General features: G+C 34.8%; 1 protein-coding gene and 1 long non-coding RNA gene across 12 annotated transcripts in view; one reads left to right on the top strand and one right to left on the bottom strand.

The window, feature by feature from the left end:
* The window catches only part of CHN1 (chimerin 1), a 223,973-nt gene that overhangs the window by 108,249 nt on the left and 91,547 nt on the right, over window positions 1-24,177 (bottom strand). For 8 of the 11 annotated variants that reach the window (XM_072811013.1, XM_072811007.1, XM_072811016.1 and 5 more), the window contains 2 exons: window positions 13,594-13,625; window positions 11,159-11,272 (listed from right to left, as the gene is read on the bottom strand). In XM_072811013.1, the coding sequence (XP_072667114.1) occupies window positions 11,159-11,272; window positions 13,594-13,625 (146 nt within the window). Of the gene's footprint in view, window positions 1-11,158; window positions 11,273-11,546; window positions 11,606-13,593; window positions 13,626-24,177 lie in introns of those variants that run through there. The other 3 variants (XM_072811012.1, XM_072811009.1, XM_072811015.1) reach the window with 2 other exon arrangements.
* LOC140624353 (uncharacterized) lies at window positions 439-9,577 on the top strand. Its single transcript, XR_012023840.1, has 3 exons — window positions 439-524; window positions 2,867-2,930; window positions 9,457-9,577. It is a non-coding gene; the product is annotated as an uncharacterized lncRNA (long non-coding RNA).

The raw sequence follows: 24,177 nt of genomic DNA, 5'->3' as shown, positions 1-24,177 counted from the left end.
GTTAGTCACTAAGAGTGATCACTTAAATTATTTTATTTTACATAAAAATATATGCATATGTAACATGCCATAAAATATAATGTATACATGCCATAAAAATATGTCTATTTTATGCATGACGAATTTCTGGAAGGACACCTAATTGAGAATGACATCATTTCTAAGGAGTGGAACTAAAAGTATGTGGTGTGAAAGTAAGGTAATTTGGCATTATATAAACTTTTTTTTTTTATAAACTCTCTTATTTGAAAAAAATATAACTACATCCATGTGTTGGTTTCATAATTGTAATAGATGTAAATTACATAAATGCAAATATGCTATTATTTTTATAGATGACTACTGCTGTTTTTCTTTATCCAAGCTCACTACAAAATTATTTTTATAAGCACAAATGACCATCAAATGATTTGATAATGAAATTTTAGCTTAAATAATTAAACTTTATATATATTTGATTTTGCTTTTCTCTTTGTGTGTAGAGGGAACATGTGATGGTGAAAAGTTAACCCTTGAGGATTAGTGTAAGTAATCTTATCCTAAAATGCCTGAAACAGGGTTGATAAGCTTTATAAAAATGATAATGTGTTAACTTAAAACATCTTTATTTAAAAAATCATTAATTTAAAAGCTAAGAGTTTACTTTCGTGCCAAACCCCCGTCAACTTATAAAAAGCGCTGCATGGTTAATCATTACTTTGGATGTTGTTTTTAACAAGTTATATCCTCTATTTCTTAGCTTTTTGTTTTTTAGCAAGTTAAGTCTTGTTTTCCTTATCTGTAAAATGCAGAAAATACAGTTATTACCACATGGGCTTATTTTGTAGATAAAACTGGGTTCTCCAACCTGTATGCTCTGAATGGAGGTTGCAGGTTAAAAGATATCAAAAATGTCTAGTACTGTTAGAGACTGGGAAGGTTTGATGCAGCTGAAGTCCTTGGGCTGGTTACATCAGGCCACATTAACGTAAATATGGTACATTTACCTTAGCATGCCATATAGAACATCACAATTTTCAATGGGTGCCAAAATATGAAAAAGTATCAGAAAATACTGAAAGATAATGCACATAAAGTATTTACCATAGTGCCTGCCTGACTCAGGAAATATTCAGTAAATGTTAACTCTTATATTTATAAAATCATTAAGTCCGTCAATAAGACACATATATGCCAAGTCATTCATAGGAAAGGAGGCATGTTAGCAACACATTCTGGGGCAGTATCTGGTTACCAAGGAACAGATCTTAAATTGAGAACCAGGTAGGTTCTGTACCTTAAAGTAGATACATAAGTCAGATTCCAGTTTCCCTTTACAAAGCAGATGATCAGAGTCAGTTACCTCTCTCGTATCAAAGTTCCTGTCAACAAGCCCCAAAATATACTTGAAATTCAACTCCACCCTCAATGAAATGCCCAGGGGAATTTGCCTTATGTTGTGCCTCAAGAACACAAAGACCAAAAATATCTTGAAATCAGCTTTTTTGATTTCTCTACCTTCTGTTTTAAATCCACTGCAATGTATGCATAACTTTTGAGATGAAACTGAAGCTTAAATAGACAGTATACTAGTGAATAAAAACCATATTGAGCATAAAAAAACATGACAAATGAAGTACCATTCCAGAGTAAGGTGCACATCAAAACCACAATGCTGTACCACCTTCCACCCATGAGGATGTCATATCTACTGTTTAAGTCAAAGACATCCTAACAAGTGTTGGCAAGGAATGAAGAAATTGGAACCCTCATACATCACAGGTGGGATTATAAAATTCTAAAATCATTTTGAAGAAAAATTTAGCAGTTCTTTAAAATGTTAAACATAGAGCCACAATATGATCTAGCAATTTCACTCCTAGGTATCAACTCAAGAGAAATGAAAACGTATGTCTACACAAAAACTTGTATACAACATTATTCATACTCACATATTTATAGCAATGTTATTCATAATAGCCCCAAAGTGGAAACAACTCAAATGTTCATCAACTGATGAGTGGAGAAACAAAATGTAGTCTATATCCATACATCGGAATATTATTCAAATGTTATACATTAATAAAAAGGAATACTATAGTGATATATGTGACAACACAGATGAACCCTGAAAACATGCTAAGGAAAAGAAGTCAGTCACAAAAAACCCACATATTATATGTGATTCCATTTATATGAAATGTCCAGGATATATAAATCTATAGAGACAAAAGTAGGCCAATGGTGAGAAGTGACTGCAAATGGGTATGGAGTTTCTTTTTAAAGAAATGGGTATGAATTAAATGTTCTAAAATTGATTACATAATTTTGTGAATGCATCAAAACCCACTGAATTGTACACTTTAAATGGGTGAATTCCTATGTTAATTACAATTTTAAAAACTTTTCTTTAAAGACTAAGATACAATAACATGGGAAAGCCAAGACTTGTGAATAAAGTTAAGGGGGAGGGGGGGGAGTTGCAATTTTGTAATATATAGAAGCTAAGTGGTTGATATAGGTAGAAGTTTCAGAATACTCTTTGGACAGGAGGTAAATCTTTTTTCAGGCCAGGAAAAAAAAATTTAAAAACCCAGAAAATGGGAATAAAACAAATCAGTCAATTAGCCCTTAACTTTTTTTCTCTAATATTTTAGCAAAAGTCTTTTAGGTTAATTTATCAAAAAGGCGTGTGAAAAAGAGAAAAAAAAAAGTGGGGAGGGTATCTATCTGAACTCACCAAATAAAAGAAACCTGGTAGATTTTTTTTCTTGTTCACCCCACCCCAGCTGCTAGCATTTAATTCTAATTTGTTGACTGAAAATGAGAAATATATCACAGGCTCTTCATACTCAACCTACATATTTAAAATTTCCTCTCCCTGTAGACAGATCACTTGAAAAGCCATTAATCAGAGTGCTTGGTGAACATGAAGTCCAGAACAATAGAATGTGAGTAAATCAAATTGTTTAATGGGAAATCTCTCAAAGTATGCTCCACAGAGGGATTTCATGAAGAGGGTCTCAGAATCAATTGAGTTTGGGAAATGCAGTAGAGTCTTTAAACAATACTCACAGACTCTGACAACCAAAGTTGGAAAGAACTGATTATATTTAATAGTGGGACACTCATGTGGTTCCTCAAATTCACCTCTATACTAGAGATAGTGCTACCAAATGTTGGCCAAGATTCCCCTGTTCCATAGACCCTGGACTCTAGAACACTGTCTTCTGTGACTTCCGTTCTATTGCTCCCAACACTGACCAATTCTTCTCCTAATCAACTATTAAAATAAATTGATACATTGCATTTAGAATTAAATCTTCAGAGATTTGGGAGTTATTATCTTCCATTTTTTTATTACCTTCCATTTTGACCCAAGGTTGCAAGTAGCTTCTTTGATTCTTCCCAAAATAAAAATCACACTATTGTATTTTTTGTGTGTGACTATAAAAATGATACACATGCATTGTAAAGAAATATCAGGCAACTCAGATTCTTTTAGACTTCTCTCTGCATATATATATACACACACACCCCAAACAGATACATAATTTTACCTAAGTAGCATAATACCATACACTGTCCTATATAATGAATTTTGTTTTTCAGACTGTCATAAACCAATACATATTTCAAAATTTATTGAATAAGAAATAAGATATACATATTTTTTAATTAAAAAAATTTATTTAAGTAATCTCTATACCCAACATGGGGCTCAAACTCATGACCCCAAGATCAAGAGCTGCATGCTCTTTGAATTAAGTCAGCCAGGTGCCCCAATAGGATATATAGTTTTTAAAATATATAATAAATATGTTCAAACATATTAACAATATGCTTTCTCAGTTTTTAAATTCTCGTTTGTTCTTCATTATCTAAAATTTTCCAAAAACTCTTATCTTAGTGGTCAGCTCAAAACTAACAGGAAAGTGCCAAACAATGTGGGTATAAAGCATTCTCTGGAATATCCAGATACAGAATTTAGGGATTATCAAGACTCTTGCACATACGTCATCTTGCTCTTCTTCCAATTTAGAGAAGCTAAAATGAGTCAGACTCAAAAGAAATGTCTTTGGTGTTGCCAAATCTGTAGCTAACATTTCTCCTCAACAGGAGCCCTTCGAAATCCATTAAGATATCTAGAAACCCTTTTAAACATTATTTTTCTGTAGCCAAATTAATTACCTAAATAATTCTGGTAAAACTTAGCTCCCACTATCCTTTCCACTAATTATTCTTACTGCTTTCCCACAATGATCCTTCCAAATTATAAACATAATGATCACCTTCTATTAAAAGTCTTCAGTGACTCCCATTTTCTACAGATAAATTCTACAGATAAAATCCAAATTCTTAAGGATGAAATACCAGGCTTCCCTGGCACACTTACTGCTAAAACTTCCTGCACCCCCAAACCCCAGCAGCCTGCCATACACCAAATGTTCCATGCTGTTCTATATATTCCCTCCTTGGCTGTTTCTTACCTAAATGCTTGTTTTTCATCACATCCTATTCTTCTACCTGGCAAACCTCTAGTCTACCTTTAAACATCGTCTTTCTTGACCCATGTAGATAGTACCAACAGGATATAGAAGCTCAATAAATGCTACTATTTTTGATGAGGCAGTTGACTGAGGGATTATTTTAATTACCCAATTTAACAGTGAAAACCAAGCTCCTGTCTCCAAACAAAAGGCCTTGACACATTTATGACACACCAGGAATAAATATTTTAAGGTATATATTAGTCAACGTACAATGGATTTCACTGTGCTAAAATTATTAACATAATCAGGTTTCCCAATCACCCTTAAAATACTGAATTAGGGAGCCTGGGTGGCTCAGTGGTTTAGCGCTGCCTTCAGCCTGGGTTGTGATCCTGGAGACCTGGGATCGAGTCCCACATCGGGGTCCTACCATGGAGCCTGCTTCTTCCTCTGCCTGTGTCTCTGCCTCTCTCTCGCTCTGTGTCTCTCATGAATACATAAATTAAAAAATCTTTAAAAAAATACTGAATTATTTTAAAGTCAGTTTGGAAAAATTTTAAATCAAGTTTTGAAAAACATAAGCAAAAGAACATCAAAACCCAGAATTTACAAAACTCTGGTGTCTCACCTCATATAAAACTTTCTTTGGAGCTAATACCAGATTTTCTTACTATTTACCAAAGCTAAAAATTGGATATACCACTTTAATAAGAGGTTGATCAGGACTAAAAGATTTGAAGAATTATGGCAGAGATGGATCCTCACTGTAGAACAAGGAAACTACTTTGATGAATACCCATGATGTTATAGTATGTAACTGCTATCATCCATCTTCTCTCCTCATTCAACCTACTTCCTTATTTATTTATTTATTTATTTATTTATTTATTTATTTTACTTCCTTCTTTAAAACATGAAAAGAAAACCGGATTTTGTCTGGTCATTCAGACTTCCTCTCAAGCCTTATCTTCCAAAAGAAACTGAGCCCATCTCCCAGCTCTAGAAGCATGTGCTGGTTAGGCAAGCATCAGCACACGCATTTCCCTGCAGATTTTTCAACTGGCTCGGGGGTGGGAAAAGGAGTCCTGAGAAGGCCTGGTCAATTTGAAGGGAAGGATGCCTATTGCATGCGAAGGGAGGGGTTCTGCTGTACTCTGTGGCTAGGCATAAACAAGGAAGCATACAACTCTGATCGTCCCTGGCAGCCACTTTTTGACTATAAGAAAAGCCAGGCTTAGACTGGAGCTGATGCTGTGAGTGGCCATGAATAGAAATAAGATAACAAGTCCTTGATAACATCGATAGAGTACTGATCATCCACGCTGTTGCATTTCCAGATTTCTCATTATGTGAGGTATTTCCTTAAGTAATTTATTGTTTGAGCCAATAGAGTTTGCTTATTTTGAATGTCAGATAATCAGATAATACTTGGACCTGAGCGAGTCTCAACTGATAGAGAATTTGATTCTTAAAATGGTGCTAATTACAGATTTTTAAAAGTTCTCTTTTGCAAACTAATGGGATTATAATCCCCACTCTATAGTAAACTAAAGCTCAGAGAGGTAAATATATATAATAAGGTCAGGGAACTAGAACTCATGTTTGTCAGGCTCTAAGTTACTACAACTATTTTCAAAGTTCCAACAGTGAGAGCAGTAATTGCAATTATATTTTGTGACAGATGTTTTAAAATCTCAATTTCTTATTTCCTCTGACCTTCTTCTCTTTCAACCTGTACGTTAATCAAAAGTTTTCCTGTTTAGGTCATTAAATGTTCTTCCAAGGGCACCTAGGTGGTGCAGTCAGTTAAGCATCCGATTCTTGGTTTCAGCTAGGGTCCTGATGTCAGATCAAGCCCAGTGTGGCCCTCCATACTCAGCAAGGAATCTGCTTGGGATTCTCCCTCTGCCCCTTCCCCTGCTTGCTCATGCAGGCGTGTGCGCTCGTGCTCACTCTCTCTCTCAAATCAATCAAACTTTTATTTTTTTTATTTTTTTCAATCTTTTAAAAAATGTTTCTTCTTCCAGCTTTCTTTTCTAGTTTTAGTAAAATACATACTTAAGATTACATTTTTCTTGCCAGTAAAAATGAATAAATTTAGCAGATCAGGCCACTGAGAAAAAGGGATATTTGTATATCCAAGGGAACCAATGTTATCAAAGAGTATAATAAATCAAAGCAATGCATAACTTTAGTCCTGATATCATAGTAAATGTGCAACATTGATATAAAGAGGCATTTTAATATTTCCAAGAAAATTATTGGATGGAATCCAAGCAAGTTAGCCCTACGTTAAATGAATGGCTTAGGAAGAGTTAACAGTGAGATCCTAGAGGCAAGCTATGTGATTCACCCATTAGCACACTTAAGCTAAGGCAGGAAAGGTAAACAGCTATTGAGGATCACAATGTTATTTATAAATTTGTTGAGATAGTAAAGGACTTTTTGCATTCACATCAATTCCATAAAAATATGAAAATCTTAGGTAAATATAGTGAAAAGGCCAGTTTTCAATGTGTTGTCATTAGATCTACATACAGAAATTGTTTAGACCTTATCAGGTATAGGAGTGGCAAGAGAAAATAGATACCAAATATTTAAAAGATCATTTCATATGATCACTTATATTAGCTCTTCACTGATCTTTACATCTTCTTATTTCACTATTTCCAAGAATTCATGGTGCACTGTTTGTGTAACTCTATCAGTTATTTATACTAAACAATTGTTTTGATAGGTCATTGTTTAAGAAAATACAGGAAAAGATGGAGAATTTAATCAGAGAATTTGAATTTTAAAAAAATGAAAATTTGCACCTAAGTAACACAAAATATGAAATATTCTTAACATTTAATAAAAAGGACAATACAAAACATGCACTAGTCCTATCTCTCTTCACTTGTCATTCTGTATGTATAACACTGAACCTAATTTTTTCTTCTAGTGAGAAAAATTATATAATGACCTTTAAATATTTTTAAAGAATTAGTTCTAAACTATGAAAATCATAAAAAAAATGTTTTCAAAACCAAATTCCTTAAATTATCTTAGGTTTTTTATTTGATATTTGCAATATATCCAACTGTAACTAATCCAAATGTTGTCAAAATCAATACACAGAAAATCCCAAAGTCACTGAAATACTTCATGCTTTGTGACATATAATCCAGTGCTTGGGCTAGCACTCTGTCTTCAACTACACATTCCAACCATGTGAATGCCTGTCTATATGCTTCCATTGTATAAAAAACTTTCACTGATCAACAATCATTTTTCTTGAACCAAGTGGTCAACATGAGCAAAGGCAGAAAAGCCAGAAAAACATGACCTGAAATTCAGGCTGAGATCTGGTACAGGAGAAGATGCTGCACAAGAGAAAAGTAAGACATTACATACAGACAACCTCCTAAGCTGTACAACGAGAATCTCTTTTCTGATTACAGAAAATTGGTACCATGACAGCACACATACAATACATACCCCCCTACATAAATCCTCACATTATATATAAAGATCATCATTGAAGGATTAGGCCCCATAAGTACTGGGGAGATGCCAATGATAGAGAGAGGTGTGATCTTTGAAACCTTGTGCCCCACTCAACACCACAACTTTGCTGATCACTGCATCTGATTTTAAGATTGGTCATTAATGATACTGTGTAAGATACATTTGAGGGTACAAGGCTTGGTAGAGTGAGATTTCCAAGCAATTACTGAACTAGTTTTGAAATCAAAAAGAAGGGTAAAATTGAGAAATCCTGAAAAAATAAAAGGCTGTTGGGTTTGGCTGTGTGATATGAGCAAGAAGACAAAGTCCTCTTAACCATGAGATAATATAGGCACAGTACCATGGGCTTTCCATTCTATGAGAAAGTATGAAATATAAAAAAATAAAAAGGTGCGCTCCCAAATACAAAAGGAAAACTCAAAACTAAAGTTAATTTTAAAAGCAACTTATATATTTTTTTAAAAACTTAATCTTATAAACACCAAAAAAAATGTTTGATATGGGATATGGTGTCTAAGACAATGTGAGATGAAGGCTTCTAAATGCAGTACTACCAGGGTCCACAAACATCTTAATATAGCTAAGAAAAAAAAGAAAAGTGAGGTCTTGGTTTCAGTCTTGTCGACTGACTAAATAATAGTGTCACCAGCTAATAAAGGGAATACAGATGTTACAGCGTACTTAGGAGGAAAATGGACAAGTTCAGTTTTGTACACAACAAGGTTAAGGTGCCAATGCAGCAACTTGAATTCAAGGACTTGTTTTTAAGATTTTATTTATTTATTCATGAGCAACACAGAGAGGCAGAGACATAGGCAGAGGGAGAAACAGGACCCCCATGAGGAGCCTGATGTGGGACTTGATCCCAGGCCCCAGGATCATGACTTGAGCCAAAGACAGACGCTTAACCACTGAGCCACCCAGGTGCCCCGGTTGTTGGTAACTTTAGGGCTGATGGTTAACACAATAAATGCATATTGAACATTGATGTTTATAAATTTTTAAACTGGCTCCCCTAAACAGATCATGCATAATGTTGAAAACAAAATAAACTGATGTGACTTGGAAGAATCATCAGTTCAAATGGGGAATATCCAATATATCAATACAACTTATTTTCATATTCTCCTTAACACTTTCCTGCTATACATCTAGTTCAAATCCAGGAAGATCATATTTCAGCATGTAAATTACAGTGTATATTCACAAATTCCCTACTCCAACTACAGACCCTTTTACTCATTACTATTTCTTTTCTATGTATAGTTTTATGGTTATTTTCAATAACAAAAGAAAGGCTGTATGTTTCCTCCAGACATAAGAACTAGAAATATTCCCATCCATCTCATGCTCATCTATTCTCCAATTTCTATCTCAGATTTCCTAGGCTCAACTGGATGTAAGTAATTATAAAATTACAGGATTATATTATATTGTATTATATTATAAAAACACAGCTACTGTATTCCTACAGTTCCTACAGGTAGGAAGGAGGAAGAGCCTTGGAGCTTGAGGTGCCACTTTTCTCTAAACTAAACCCCTGGCCCTAGGATGTTCACTGATGTCCTTCAGTGAAAAGTAAGGGACAGCCACGCTAGAAGGTGAGTAGCAATATGATATAATGAAGTACCTGAACTTTGCAATGAGGCAACACTGAGCTCCAGTTCAGTTCTGTAACTTCCTATGTGACCTTGGAGCGATTTAGGGCAGATAGCAATAAAAGGAAAGGAGAGTGTTATGCAGATATCTATCTATATTTCCCTCATCCTACGTCCTTCTTCGTTATTCTGGTCCATATGTCTTCATGTGTACACTCGCTTACCCCAAACACACAGACAGTCAGACTATTGGGAAATGGAGTGTTATAGAATCTTAGAATTACAGAATGCTTGCCATAAAAAGAAGAAAAAACTGACTTCAGGGAATTCTGTGATTTACCTGAATCGGTCTTTAGCTCATTTGGTGGTAAAATGAATAAGTATTTGAATTTCCAGCCCAGAATTTTTCCCCATATACCATAATTTAAACCAAAAAACAACATAATTAAATAATTGAAGGAAGATTCACATTTTATAATCTGCCATTAAAATAAAATTTCTGCACCTGCAAACAAGCTTTATTCTCCAAGAGCACAACTGATTCAGAATTTGGTAGAAAACAATACTAGATTTTTGACAGAAAGATTAAGTCTTGTGGATGGGATTAAGAGCAGTCCCTGCTAACTCAAACAGGCATGAGTGATCAGAGGAGTTCAACATGGTCATATTAGAACAACAACATCATCTTCCCTGTTCTCTCATTGTGGCTACCCAAATAATTGCCATGTCTCTGACCCCCTTCTGAGGAAGTCTCTACTTTTAAGTCTTTTCCAAAGAATGGATGAATGAACGCACAAAGACAATGGATAATTATTCCAAGCCTTTGGAGAGGCAGCAATGGAGAGTGACTAAGAGCCTAGACTCTGAAGCCAGAATCGCTGGCTTCAAATATCAGCTACCCAAATTCCTAAACGTATCCCCCTGGCCAAGTTACTCAACTTCTACATCCTCGGTTCCCTTCTCTGTGAAGTGAGGATAGTAACAGTACACACATCCTAGAGTTGCTGAGAAGATTAAATGAGGTCCAAGGCCCAGCAGGAAGTAAGCCCAGTGGGTAAGCATGCTATTGTATTACTGTTCTGTTATTACTGCAGGGCATGGAAATACGTTTCTGTGCACTATACTATAAGCTAAGAAGAGCCAAAATACTAGGCAAAGTTCAGTTGAGAGGAAAGAGCCAAGAGCTCCCAAGAAAAGCTGCTTCAACCAAAAGCCAACGTAAGAGAAATGATATTGGCTTTAATTTTATGAGTTACAAAGATCATTTCTCTCAGTTCCTTTCCTTATTCAAGAAATCGATGGGAATTGACACAGCAGGGCAGATGGGACAGAAAGGGTAAGATGAAATAGAAGAAAGCAGCTACAATAAAAATGCTTTAAAAGTTTTTCAATTCTTAATTACTGAGTGCTACCATTCATGAGGAATTTTTTAAGGGTCTCAAAGCTATTAAAATGGTAATTAGGTCCCAAGAAAACAAGAACCAATTCAATTACATGCTGGATGCTTTTAAAATTTAAAGCCCTCTATTAAGAGGGTTTTAAATGAAGCACAGTTATAATTACAGGTCCATGACCAACCTTAAAGCCAAAGTGTAGGTTCCCGGCTGACGCTGGCTCTCACGAATAAGGTAACTCCCTTCAGCCACACTCAAGAGCTGGTCTGCTTCTTCTCGGGAGATCATGCCGTGAAATCTAAGAAAAAAGTCAATTCAGAAACTGAATGCTTTCTACCTTTTTTAGTAAAGCAAAATAAAATAAACCCCTCCACCCTCTCCTGTTGTTTTCTAGACAAAGTACTGCCATATAGTCGAAGGGGAGCAGTTGAGTTTAACTCTGCTTATGTTTCTCTGGGCCTGGCCCCTGGCCAGCTTCCCTGTGGTAACAAGAACCATACCAAAGTAGCTCTCCAATTCATTTAACAATTTTGAAATCAAAATTCACATCCATCTAAGGGAAGATCAACCACCTCTCTCGAGAGGACGTTCCCTTCTCATGTAGCTGTCTGACCATATGGACATACTAACAAATATCCAGCAATGTGTCCCATTTCCTTCCTGCACACTAGTGGCACTGCTCCAGAATTCTGGCTCACAATCTAAGTTGGCAATTTCCCAGGACCCTGGGTTGCCCTTAATTGGCATGATTGCTCAATAATGTGCATAATCTGCATCACTGGATACTCAGGCCAAAAGCAAACAACAGTAATACTTGCTTTCACTCCCTGCTAAAATCCTATTTTTGATTAACAGGGAAAAAAGCAGGAAGAAGAAAAAACATAAATAACACAGTCTTTACACAAAGACAGTAGATTCATCTACAGCATTCTGACATAAAACACTGAAAAAAAATGTCAGTGGTGACTGATGATTATTAAAAGGGAAAAAATCTTATATATTTGTATGGTGATTTAAAATTAAAACTTACAAAGAACTTACACATATATTATGTCCTTTCAGTAATTCAAGAATAACTGAATTGAGGGATTGCTCAAGTGATACCGTGTGGTTTTCACTAGTATGAAAAATACAACAGTCACTTGATTTTGGAATGAAATGGCACCTTGAAAATGTAGGGACTTTACTAGTGGACAAGTGGCAAATTTTTGGAGTTTTTATAATGGAAATGGTTCAGTCTTTCTCAATTTTGGTCTTAAAACAGTTCATGGTACATATGTTCAATTCATGATAATCAGAGCAGCTAGGTTTAAAAGTGGACCCTGGGAATTTCTTATCTTCATATATCTCTCAATCATTCAGAACCAGATCCATCAGACTCTGCCAGAGGCAGGAAGACTACTGGTAACCTATGCCTGGTAGTAACACATACCATAGATTAGCATATTAGCATATTGTTTTAAGTTTACATGACATCAGTTAATAACGTCGGTAAAATTTAATATTTATTTGTTTTTAAAAACTCAATTATTTTAAAATAAAATCACATTCAAGGATACAGACTTTGGAACAGAACCTGACAAAGCTATTTAAAGATCTGTAAAACTCTTCATACCATTTGAACCGAAATTTCCACCCCAGAAAAAGCTTTATGCACTAAGATGTTTCTGATAATATCATTTTATAATATAGTTTAGAAGCAAACTAAGTGCCAAAAGCAGCAGTGACTAAATTACAACCATAAGTACCATCAGTGGCTCTCCCCAACTCATAAGTGCCTATGTTCTATGTTCTATTCACAAAAGTTATGAAAACTTAAACAGAATTTTAAAAAATTTAAAATACTTGCTACACACGTCATTGTTTATCTGATATAATCTTAAGTCTTGAAAAAGGCTTATTCGAGGAATGATTGGGTTATAGGTGATTTTTATTCTTTGTTCCAAAGGGCTGTATTTCTTTTTTTTATAATCAGAAAAATTAAGCATTTAAAAAATTACTACAGCATTTTTCATAAAATAGAAAAATGTTCATTATTAAGTGGAAAAATCAGGATATAAAATTAAATCTATAATATCTCAATTTTGTAAGACCATTAGGAAAATAGATCCTCAGAAGGTAATACTTTGGACTGTTAACACTAGTTACTTCTGCATAGCATAAATTTACTTAAAGAAAATCTGGAAAATAAAGTATAAATATACAATAAACCACCCCTACCCTCACTGTATGTACCTATGTAAATATACATTGATATGCTTAATACATATACACACAAATATATACATTTTCCTTCATACACATCAAGGATTAATTATTTATATGAATTGCATCTTTATTTTATCATTCCATATACACATTTTTCCATGCTATTTGCTTCTCTACACTATTCTCTTTATTTTTCATATTTTCACCAGTTAGAATAATTTGTAAACAGAAAATAATTTAACTCATTCAAACTTGAATACTTCCTTCATCTTGCTTTTTTTTCCATCTTGCTTTTATTTTTACTACAAGCATCCATTTACCTCTCTTACATATTTATTTACATTTACATTACCATTTATCCTCTCTTACATATTCCAATCTATAAAATGTTTTCTCATAATCCATACTTACTCTCTTCCATAGTACTTTGGTCTGTTTTCCACCTATTTGGGAAGGAAAAAAAAAGATATTTGTGAAGATGCAAATGTTCAGAACATAAATCAACATTTTGTATATGTGGTAAAATAAAACATACATTAAGAAAAGGAATTAGAATAAGATTTAAAATATCACAGTCTGGAGTCCCAGTTCTATCAGCAGGTTAACTCTGCCATTCGGACTTCTCATTTCACCTCTCAGGTCTATTTCTTATCTAAAAAGGGCTATGTATGTAAAAAGAGTTGGATTAAATCTAACCTTTCATTTCTAGGATTTTATGAATCTGAAAAATATTTACATCATTTTATCCAAAAAAAGTAAAATAAAACTTAATGCCACAATTGTGTCAGAACAGACTGTAGCTTTTTCTCCCTTCCTCTCTCTCCTGTTACTCCATCTTTTCCATTCTGTTCACACCTCAATATAATCTTGCCCTTTTCTCCTTCCATCAGCTCTTCCTTCACTAGAGTTTATCCCTCTCCTCCCCGCAGCATTGCATGGCAGGTATGTTGGCTGTGGCTAAAGAAAGGCTCCACAGAAAGGATTCTAAAGAATTTGTACTGGAGTAAACTGAAAGAGAGTATCTGGCCCATACATTCAAGAAACATTTACTGGATGTTCATTGTGTGATAGGTGCTGTCCTACCCAGAAGAGGATATATTACTGTAATAAGACAAAAACTGTCATTACTTTCTGAAACTTAGAGACACAGAAGAAGTTTCGAGAAAACAAACAGTAAAATAGAAAGTAGTATTAAGTGCTATAATAAAAAATAAGTCCGTATAATGTGAAAGGGAGGGCTAATGAAGTATTTAAATTGGGTGGGCGGGAAAGGCCTCCCCGAGAAGGTGACATTTCAACTGGGTTCTGATGTCCTGAATGTCTTTTTCCAAGAAGATATACAGATAACAAACAGACACATAAAAAGATGCCTGACATCACTAATTATCAGGGAAATGCAAATCAGAACCACAATAAGATTTATCACCTTACACCTGTCAGGATGGATAGACTAAGAAACACAAGAAACAAGTTTTGGTGAGGATGTGGAGAAAAAGGAACCCTCATGCACTGTTCATGGTAATGCAAACTGGTGCAGCCACTGTGGAAAACAGTATGGAGGTTCCTAAAAAATTTAAAAAAGAGGGGCACCTTGGCTGGCCCAGTCAGTAGAGGGTATGACATTTGATCTCAGAGTCATGAGTTCAAGTCCCACATTAGGTGTAGAGCTTACTTTAAAAAAAAATAAAAATAGATATATCATAAGATCCAATAATTCACTACCAGATATTTACCCAATGAAATTATATATGCACCCCTATGTTTACTGTAGTGTTATTTACAATAACCAAATTATGGAAGCAGCCCAAGTGTCCAGTGATGGATGAATGGATAAAGACAATGTTGTACACACACACACACACACACAATGACTACACAGCCATAAAAATGAATGAGATTTTGCCATTTGCAATAACATGAAGATATTATGCAAAATGAAATAAGTTGGACACAGAAAGATAAATACCATATGATTTCACTTTTAAGTGGAATCTTAAAAAAACAAAATGAACAGACTCTTAAATACAGAGAACAAAATCATGGTCACCAAAGGGAGCAAGAGGGAGGTGACAGGTGAAATAAAGAGGATTAAGAGGTGCAAATTTCCAGTTATAAAATAAATGATGGAGATAGAAAGTACAGCATAGGGAATATAGTCAATAATGTTGTAATAACATTGTACGGTGACAGATGATGACTACACTGGTTGTGGTGAGCAATGAGTAATCTATAAACTTGAATTAATATGTTGTATACCTGAAACTAATGCAGCATGGTATGTCATTTATGTTTCAATAATTTAAGATATAAAAATAGACTTAACAGATTAAAAATATTTTAATAAAAAATTTTAAAATGAAAATAAATATATTTACAGTAATATACACCAATAGGGGAATTAGTAAGCTGATTTATAGTAAATGCAGTTTGGAGGAATGATGTGGATCTACAGGGAGTAACATGAAGAAGTCACCAAGACAAACTATTGAATATAAATGTAAGTCATGGAGTAATTATACAGTATGGCACCATTTAGGAAAAGCCCAGGTACACTATACTTTAATATACATTTACAGAATTGAGAGATATCTGGAAAAATATATACCAAATTCAAATGGTTTCTTTCCAGGAAGGCTGGGGAGAGCTGAACTGATGGGCCCATTGAGAAGGCAAAAGAAAGACTTTAGTATTATCTGTAACATAATTTTTAATAAAGAATGCATTTATGCATTGCTAATATTATCTGATAACACCTTTAAAAATAGAAATCAAGATTAATTTTTGTGTAATTTTAGAGTCTTGGACATATTAAGATATATTCCCTCAATAGGGTCCCTCAAATCTTAACATCTTTGCAGGTGGCTGAAGGTAAAAGAAGCTTATCAGGCCTATGGGAATGAAGTAAAAAGAAAGGAAAGTTCTTGAATACACTGTATTCAATGATGGACATTCTGGACAGTACAAAGAATTGGTGTGGCTGAGGTACTGGTGGCCTTAAATGGTGTAGCAGTCCAATGGTGTTACAACCCAAGACAAATACTGATTATTTGATATTCCTGCATTAGGTACACAAAAATGCTTCCACTGATTACCTAACTACTCGTCTTCATAAAACAATTGATTAGGTCTTACATTGCTGAATAATTACTTTGCTTTGCCCAAAAGAATTTTGAACTAAAGGAAATTAGGAAAATTTAAATTTTTCTTAAATTAAAAAAATTAAAAATTAAAAAAAGGAAATTAGGTAAACATTGGGTGATTAATACAATACTGTCAAAATAAGCAGTAAGTCCAAAATAAATTGATAAACCAATCGCCTATTTTCTGCTTTTCTATAACGGAAGTATCAAATAAAACAAGTTTAAACTAACTTTTTTTTCTCTTCTATCTAGATAGTGAAGGGGATCAGAATATGCCACTTCAGCATAAGGATTCTTTTGAGCTGAAGGCAATTAAGAAACCACAAATAAGGAAAGAACAATGGGCCCTCCCCCTTTCACCTCAAAGTGGGACATAAATTTCCCTCTGTAAAGGTGTCCCCTCCCATAACAGGGAGAGAAGAACACAATGATTCCAGGGACAACTCTTAATCCACTGAGATGACTGGAGTCTGCATAAGAAACCTTGCCAAAATACCCTTACTTACTAAACAGTTCCTAATCACCATTCCACAACTCATCCTAACCCCTCTGAGGCCCAAACCCCTTTTGCTTTGCCTGGTCTCTTCACCACACTTTATCACCCTTTGTTAAAGTGGTATATAAGCCACCAGCTGAAATTGCCGTTTGGGGTTTTCATTTATCAGCTCTGAGCCCCTCTTCTCCTGTGTGCAGAGGAAATAAACCTCTTCCACAATTAATCTCTCTTTTGTCAGTTCAATGTGTAGGCCCCAGACACTGAACCTAAGAGAAGAGAAGAGGTTTTCCTTCTTTACAACAGCCTTTAGATTTTTGCTGATGTGTAAGATGTCATTACTTAAGTTGTGATCTAGAATAATCTTTTCAAATTCACGGATATGATAGCATTACTCTGATAATCAAATAAAAAAGGGTTAGTAATATAAGCAATGATTATTAATGATCCCAATTAATCTACTTGCAAATACATCCAACTGGGAATTTAAATGTTATATGCAATAATAAAAATATATTTATGTTTATACAAATATTTGTATGCTTGTTTCTAAGTTTCAAAAAATAAAAATAAAGTTCACAATAGTCGACTTTACAGATTAAAACTAGCTGAAGTCAATGTGACTAAGTGAAAAAGGATCTTAAATTAGCACCTATGTTGAATTATATGCTTTACTTTCTCTAATTTTCTATGTTTACTAGTTAATATACCATTATCATGGGTAGGAAAAATGGGAAATGAGGAGAACAAAACAGATCCCAACTAGAAATAAAAGGTGCTATCGCTTGGTTGCTATGATGTAGATCATGCCACCAGAGAAAGAAAGCTGTAAATTAATCTACCATTACTGAATATGACATGAAGTGCATAGTATATACAAGAATTCATTAAGTAGTAGATATCATTTTACAATATTTTAAGTATCAATGGTATTTGTTAAATTAACATTTACTGTAGTTTTGTGACTAATGAATTACTTTTTCATTTACTTTTTTTTTAACAGTGTTATGAACTATTTTCATACATAAAATAGTTTAATCAAATTCAGCAACTACACTCTTTCAAATATTTATCTTATTGTCTATACAAACAAGATCTTGTTTAATATATATGTTTCTTGCTCTCCAAAGGAAATCTGAAAACAGGAGGAATAAACAATAAAAGTATTATAAATGTTATAAATGTTAATTCCCTTCCCTCCTCCCACACTATGTTATAGATTATTTTTTTCTCAGATTATTTTTTTTTCTTCTGTCCCATGGCTATAGTTCAGAACAGTTGTATCCCCCCACAAAATTTTTCCAATTTAAATTCAGATTTAGGGATCCCTGGGTGGCGCAGCGGTTTAGCGCCTGCCTTTGGCCCAGGGCGCGATCCTGGAGACCCGGGATCGAGTCCCACGTCGGGCTCCCAGTGCATGGAGCCTGCTTCTCCCTCTGCCTATGTCTCTGCGTCTCTCTCTCTCTGTGTGACTATCATAAATAAATAAAAAATTTTTTAAAAAAGCTTTAAAAAATAAAAAAATAAATAATAAATTCAGATTTAAAGAATATATATTTCTGGAGGCAATACTACTTGAACAATGAAGCAGAACATTGAGAAAATTTCTAAAATGTTTAGTACTGCTCTTTTATAACAAGGCTATTAACCCAGTCAGACATCACAGGAAATCATTATCTCCTCCTCATTCCCATTGTAACAGCAGTAAGTACTTGGAGGCAAGTATTTAAACCTAGCCTGGAAGTCTTTACGATGCTTATAAAAGTTAGGATATACATACATGAAATTTTAAGAAATAATACGTATTTCTAGAGTATGTATATAAAAGCTACACATAAAAGCACAATTTTCCAAGTATCAAGATTTTGTTTTGCACCGTTTTTCAAAATGGCTCAGTTTGGAGGCATGGAAGGGGGAAAAGAGAGAAAAGTGTACATTTGGTATTTGCTTCATACAGTAGTAGGTTCTGAATTAAAAACTAGTAAGTCAACTCTAGCTTTGGATCTATTTTAGTTTCCCATATTAAAGTCAGGGAGGAGGAAAGGGAGAAAAGAAAGAGGAGAGGAGGAGGAGTTTTACAACCACTCAAAGATAATGGGAGATGGGAATTGAATAACCCAGAAGGATGTGCTATAAGTAGACAATGCAGACAATGCAGTTTCCCACTGAAGTACAAATTATTTCACTACATTTTCTAAATACTGGGTTTTTTCTCACTGCATTTTACACCATAGAAAATATCAACGTGGATAATAGTTAAGCCTCAACAAGACAAAAATATTATACTTACAAAAATTAAAAAAAAAAAAAAAGGAGCAGAGCCAGCATAGTGGAAGAGTAAGTACTCATCAAAGAGCTACATAGCTGGAAATGACTTGTAGGGAAGAGGTGACAAAAATGAGATCAGAGATATTGTGGAACTTACAAAGATTAACTTATCCCCCATTAATAGTAAAATAAACTTCTAGGTACCTGCTTTCCTCCTCAATTCTGTCACATTTTTTATGATATTCAGACCAAAGTTACAAGTGCTAAGAACACAGCTTGTTTCCCACTGTATTTTAGACTTATCCAAGAAAACCATTAACCTTCAGCATACCTTATCAGTTAGTTCTCTATTTACTGCCAGATTTCACAAATTCAGTAAAGAATATATATTTATGGAGGTTTTTTTAAAGCTCTGTAATGACTAGTGACTTGCTGAAAACCAGTTCAGTTTCCTGATATCATATTTTTTATTAGTAGACTACATGAAAAAATGTATCAGATAAATTTTTAAAAAATTATTTGTATTCACTATTTACCTACTTTGGATTCAAGTCACTTCTAGGTTATAGGAGTTAAGAGGTGGAAACCACCAATCTGTTTATGTAACAGTTAACTGGTAAAGGGATTCTATTTGGAATTATATTTGTGATCCCCAATTTTATAAATATACTTCTACCTTAAGGTATAGATTTTGACATCAAAGCATACCTTACTAACCAAGTGCCTATTGAACAATGAATTTTAAACAAGAGGAAAAGATGACAAAAAGGGGGGGGGCGGGGGGGCTTTTCATTTTTTTTTTTTTAATATTTTATTTATTCATGAGAGACACAGAGAGAGAGAGGCAGAGACACAGGCAGAGGGAGGAGAAGCAGGTTCTACACAGGGAGCCTGACATGGGACTCGATCCCGGGTCTCCAGGATTAGGCCCTGGGCTGAAGCAGCGCTAAACCGCTGAGCCACCAGGGCTGCCCATGGCGGGGGGGCAGTAAAAGTAAAATAAGGTGAAAACAGGCTTTTGAGTGATAGGATGATTTTAAAATAAAATGGTTTTAATAATTCAATAATAATTCAATATTACTATTCTGCATTCACTGAAAAATGTTTTCCAGCTGCAAAGTATATTGTAAGTGGTAACAGACTGTCACAATATCTAAGAGATCTATGAGCATGATAATCTTTATTTTTATAGAATCAAAATTAAGCTATAGGCTGTCAGCATATAGTGGCAATCAGTGGTGAAGCTAACGATTTCAATTATGGTGCTTTCCTCTCACTTCTGAAACAAACTCTTGTGTTCCCACCTAGCAAAGTATGTCCTCTAAAACAGAGTAAACAAATAATAATAATAATAATAATAATAATAATAATTTTAAAAATAAAAAATAAATAAAACAGTAAACATAAAACCTCCCATTGTTTCACTTATTAGTGAAATAATAAGTCACTTAGTCTTTATTTAAGCATTTTACTTATGTGTCAAGCACTGAATGTTCAAGGAACCTGGGACATACTAAAGAACGAACCAGACCAAGATCCTATCCTATGGAGCTTATATTCAAGGAAGAGAAGATTACAATAAACATAATAAGTAAACTATATATTATATTACAAAATGAAAAGTATTATAAAAACAAAGTAGAATAAGTAAGATTTGTAAATGCTGGGGGGAGTGATAAAATATAATTTTAAATCCAGTGGTCAGGATGGGCCTCATTGAGAAGAGAAGACTGGACAAGACTTGAAGCATATGAAGAAGTAGCCATTTGGATATTAGAGAGAAGAACATTCCAGAAAGAGGAGTTGGTGCAAGGGCTTGGAGAGAGGAGCACAGCTAACATATGTGAAAAACAAGAAAGCTGGTTTGGTCAAAGCACGACAGGGGGAGAGAAGGACTGTAGGAGATGAGCATAGAAAAATAAAATGATAGGGAGATTATGTAGGGCCTTGGAAGCAATGCACAGTTCTGAGCAGATGAGAGACAAGCTCTGACTGAAATTTTAAAGGGAACACTCTGTGATGAGAACAGACCAAAAGGGGAAAGTTCAGTAAGAACTATTTCAGTTACACAATTGAGAGGTGACTGTACTTTGGGGCAGAATAATTTACTATGTCAAAATGACTTAAATACATACTAACTAGATACAACAAAAGTTTATTCTTTGTTTGTATAATATCCCTGGATAAGTAATTCGGGTCAGGAAGACAACTGTTCTACATCTAGACAGCTTCCATCTTTTCTTTTAGCTCTACACCATCTTTTTGAAAGTCCCCTGTTTTTATCTAAATACAAGCAGAAAGGAACATAATATGGAGGAAATTAGAATGGGAAGTTTTAATGGATCCTGCACTTAAGTTCACTTCTATTCCACAAGAGAAAACTGTCATACGGACAGAACTATATAAACGAAGATGGGGAAATTTAGTCCAACTAGGTTTCTCAAGAAAGGAAGAATGGATTTTGGTGGGTCTCTTAGCAGTTCCCACAATTCATACCCAAATGGTAGCCATGGAAATAGTAAGAAGTGGTAGGATTCTTAACATATTGTGCACATATCCTGAAAATAGACCCTGTATGATTTCCTGATGAATTAATCATGGGATGGTGAGAGGAAAAAAAAGAAAAAACCCTCAAGGATGATACATGGTTTTTTATCTAGGCAACTGGAAAGAACTGCCATTAACCAACATGTGGAAATCTTTTTTGCTAAAAGCAGGTTTGGGGAGGAAGATAAATGTCAGTTCTGTTCTGGATGTGTTATTTGAAATGACATCAAGGGAGAAAGGATGTAGAGTAAGCAACTGATAACGTGGTCTGGAACTTGGGGAAAATGGAACTGGAAATGTCAGTTGTATTAAAGCCTGAAACTGGCAACAACATCAGGGAATAAATACAAGCAGAGAAGAAATGAAGATCAAGCACTGAGTCCTGGAGCATCTGAACATCCAGGTCAGGGAGAAGAGGAAGCAGCAAAGGTGACTGTGAAGGCAAGAGAAAAACCAAAAGTCGATAATGTCCTAGAAAGGAAGTGAGGAAAGTGTATCAAGTTGAGAGTCATCCTCTGCACCCCATGCTGCTGACAGGTTAAGCACAAGAACCGACCATTAGACTGAGCAAGGTGGAAGTCATTGGTGACCTTGCTATACAGTTCTGATGGAGTGGTGGTGGGTAACAGCCTGACTAAAGTGGGTTTAAGAGAAAATAGGAGGAGCAAGATTGGAAACAGCAAGTATTGACAGTACTTTCAATTGTTTTCTACAAAGGGGAACTAAGGAATTGGGCAGAGCAGATGGACAAAGTAGGGTCAAGACAATTTTTAAGATGGGTGAAATAATTAAAATGGAATGTTCATGGCCTGATGTAAAAAGAGAAAAACTGTTGATGATGAAGGAGAGGGGTAATTGCTAGGATTAGGTCCTTAAGTAGATGAGAGGAAATGGGGTCTGGTGTGGTGGAGAGCTACCCATCATCTATGATAACAGGCAAGAATGCAGAACAGTGGATCCAAATGATAATGGCTGAGTAGATGTGGCATTCAAAATTCGTGGGAGTTCTCTTCTAACTGTTTCAATCAGGAATAAAGTAGGATATAGATTATGAGCTGAGAAGTAGGGGAGGAATAAGGTATTACAGGTTTGAGGGGAAAGCACAGTATACCTACCAGGGAGCAGTAAGTATCAAGTTGAGGTTCATAAATTCAATGTGAAGCCTGTTGCTATGCTGTTGATACAATGCTATGGGGTTAGAAAAAAAAGGAATGGCAATGTGCACATCCACACAAACAGGGTCAGCTTTCCCTTTCTTACGACTGTAGTAGAGAAATCTCCTTAAAGACAGTGTCACTGGACCATTTTTATATGATTATAATTAGCACCCACATAATTTAATAACTTTTATTTAAAAGAACCGTCAGTTTATCTACTGCATTAACTTCTCTCTTTTTCTCTCCACATTTCAGTGGCAATTAAATCCTGTTGCATTTTCCCCCTTAAAACACAGTGGCCACTTAGCGCTTAATGTCCCAAATCCAATTCCTCAGTTAAATATTTGAAATTGAACAGCAATTGGTTGCTCAGTACAGTTTTACTTTTAGTGCTCATCACTCCCAAGATGATTCTCCCAAACCAGCTATTTATCATTTAATCAAGACTACAACTGAAACTTCCTTTAAGTAATTTTATGTTAGCTCCATTTCACTGATTAATGCTTTACTTTCATTTTAAATAGATACCTAAGTTATTTGACTGTTTTACAGGAATTTAATGAGACCAAATATTGCTCAAAATAAGTAGATTAGCAGCATTAGTGACATAAACACTCATTATCTACATTTATAAATTTAATCATTAGAGCAATGTTGAGTAGGAATGTCACTTCTTTAAAATGAGATCATTTCTCAGTCTTTATTAATTGCGATTTAGTTGTCACCTGGTAAAAACAGAAAGACATTAGGTAACATAAGAGATTGGTCAAATATAGAAACAAGTTGTTATCACTACCAATTTGCTAACTAATTATGCATGCATAATTAATCTTTATTAAGCTGTCAAAGTTGAATAGCTAACAGATTATCAGTTTTGAACAACATGCAAGTGTGGTTACAATGTGATAAGAGAGCTAGTCCACAGCAAACACTTCTGCCCACAGAGCAACATTCCTTGCCCACCAATTTGCCCTTAGAACATGATTACTAATTTCTTGTGAAAGAAAACTAACCAGAGTGAAAACAATTTAAATAAGAAAATCTCAATTGTACCCTTCATTTCGTGGTGCTTATATGCCTTCCTTTAACCAACAGTATAGAATATGACACTCTTGTTTTTCAGTGGATGGCAGTATTTGGTCAACCACATCACAAAACTAAATCAAGAGAAATTATTTTCAGAGACTCTATGAGTCAGCCAATCTCCTAGTATTTCACGTGGTCTCTTCACATCAGAGTAGATCACCAGAAGCCTATATACTTAGACCACAACAGTTTAGCCCTTTAAAAATTAGTGTCAGTGATTTGTTGTTCCTTAATGTTATACCAGCTGCTATGAGAAATGATCATAAGTCTACTTTTACATGGGCTATGAAACTACAGTTGGTCA

Source organism: Canis lupus, chromosome 34, assembly GCF_048164855.1.
Source record: "Canis lupus baileyi chromosome 34, mCanLup2.hap1, whole genome shotgun sequence".
In the NCBI taxonomy this organism is placed as follows: Eukaryota; Metazoa; Chordata; class Mammalia; order Carnivora; family Canidae; genus Canis; species Canis lupus.
This window is presented reverse-complemented; position numbering and strand designations above follow the sequence as displayed.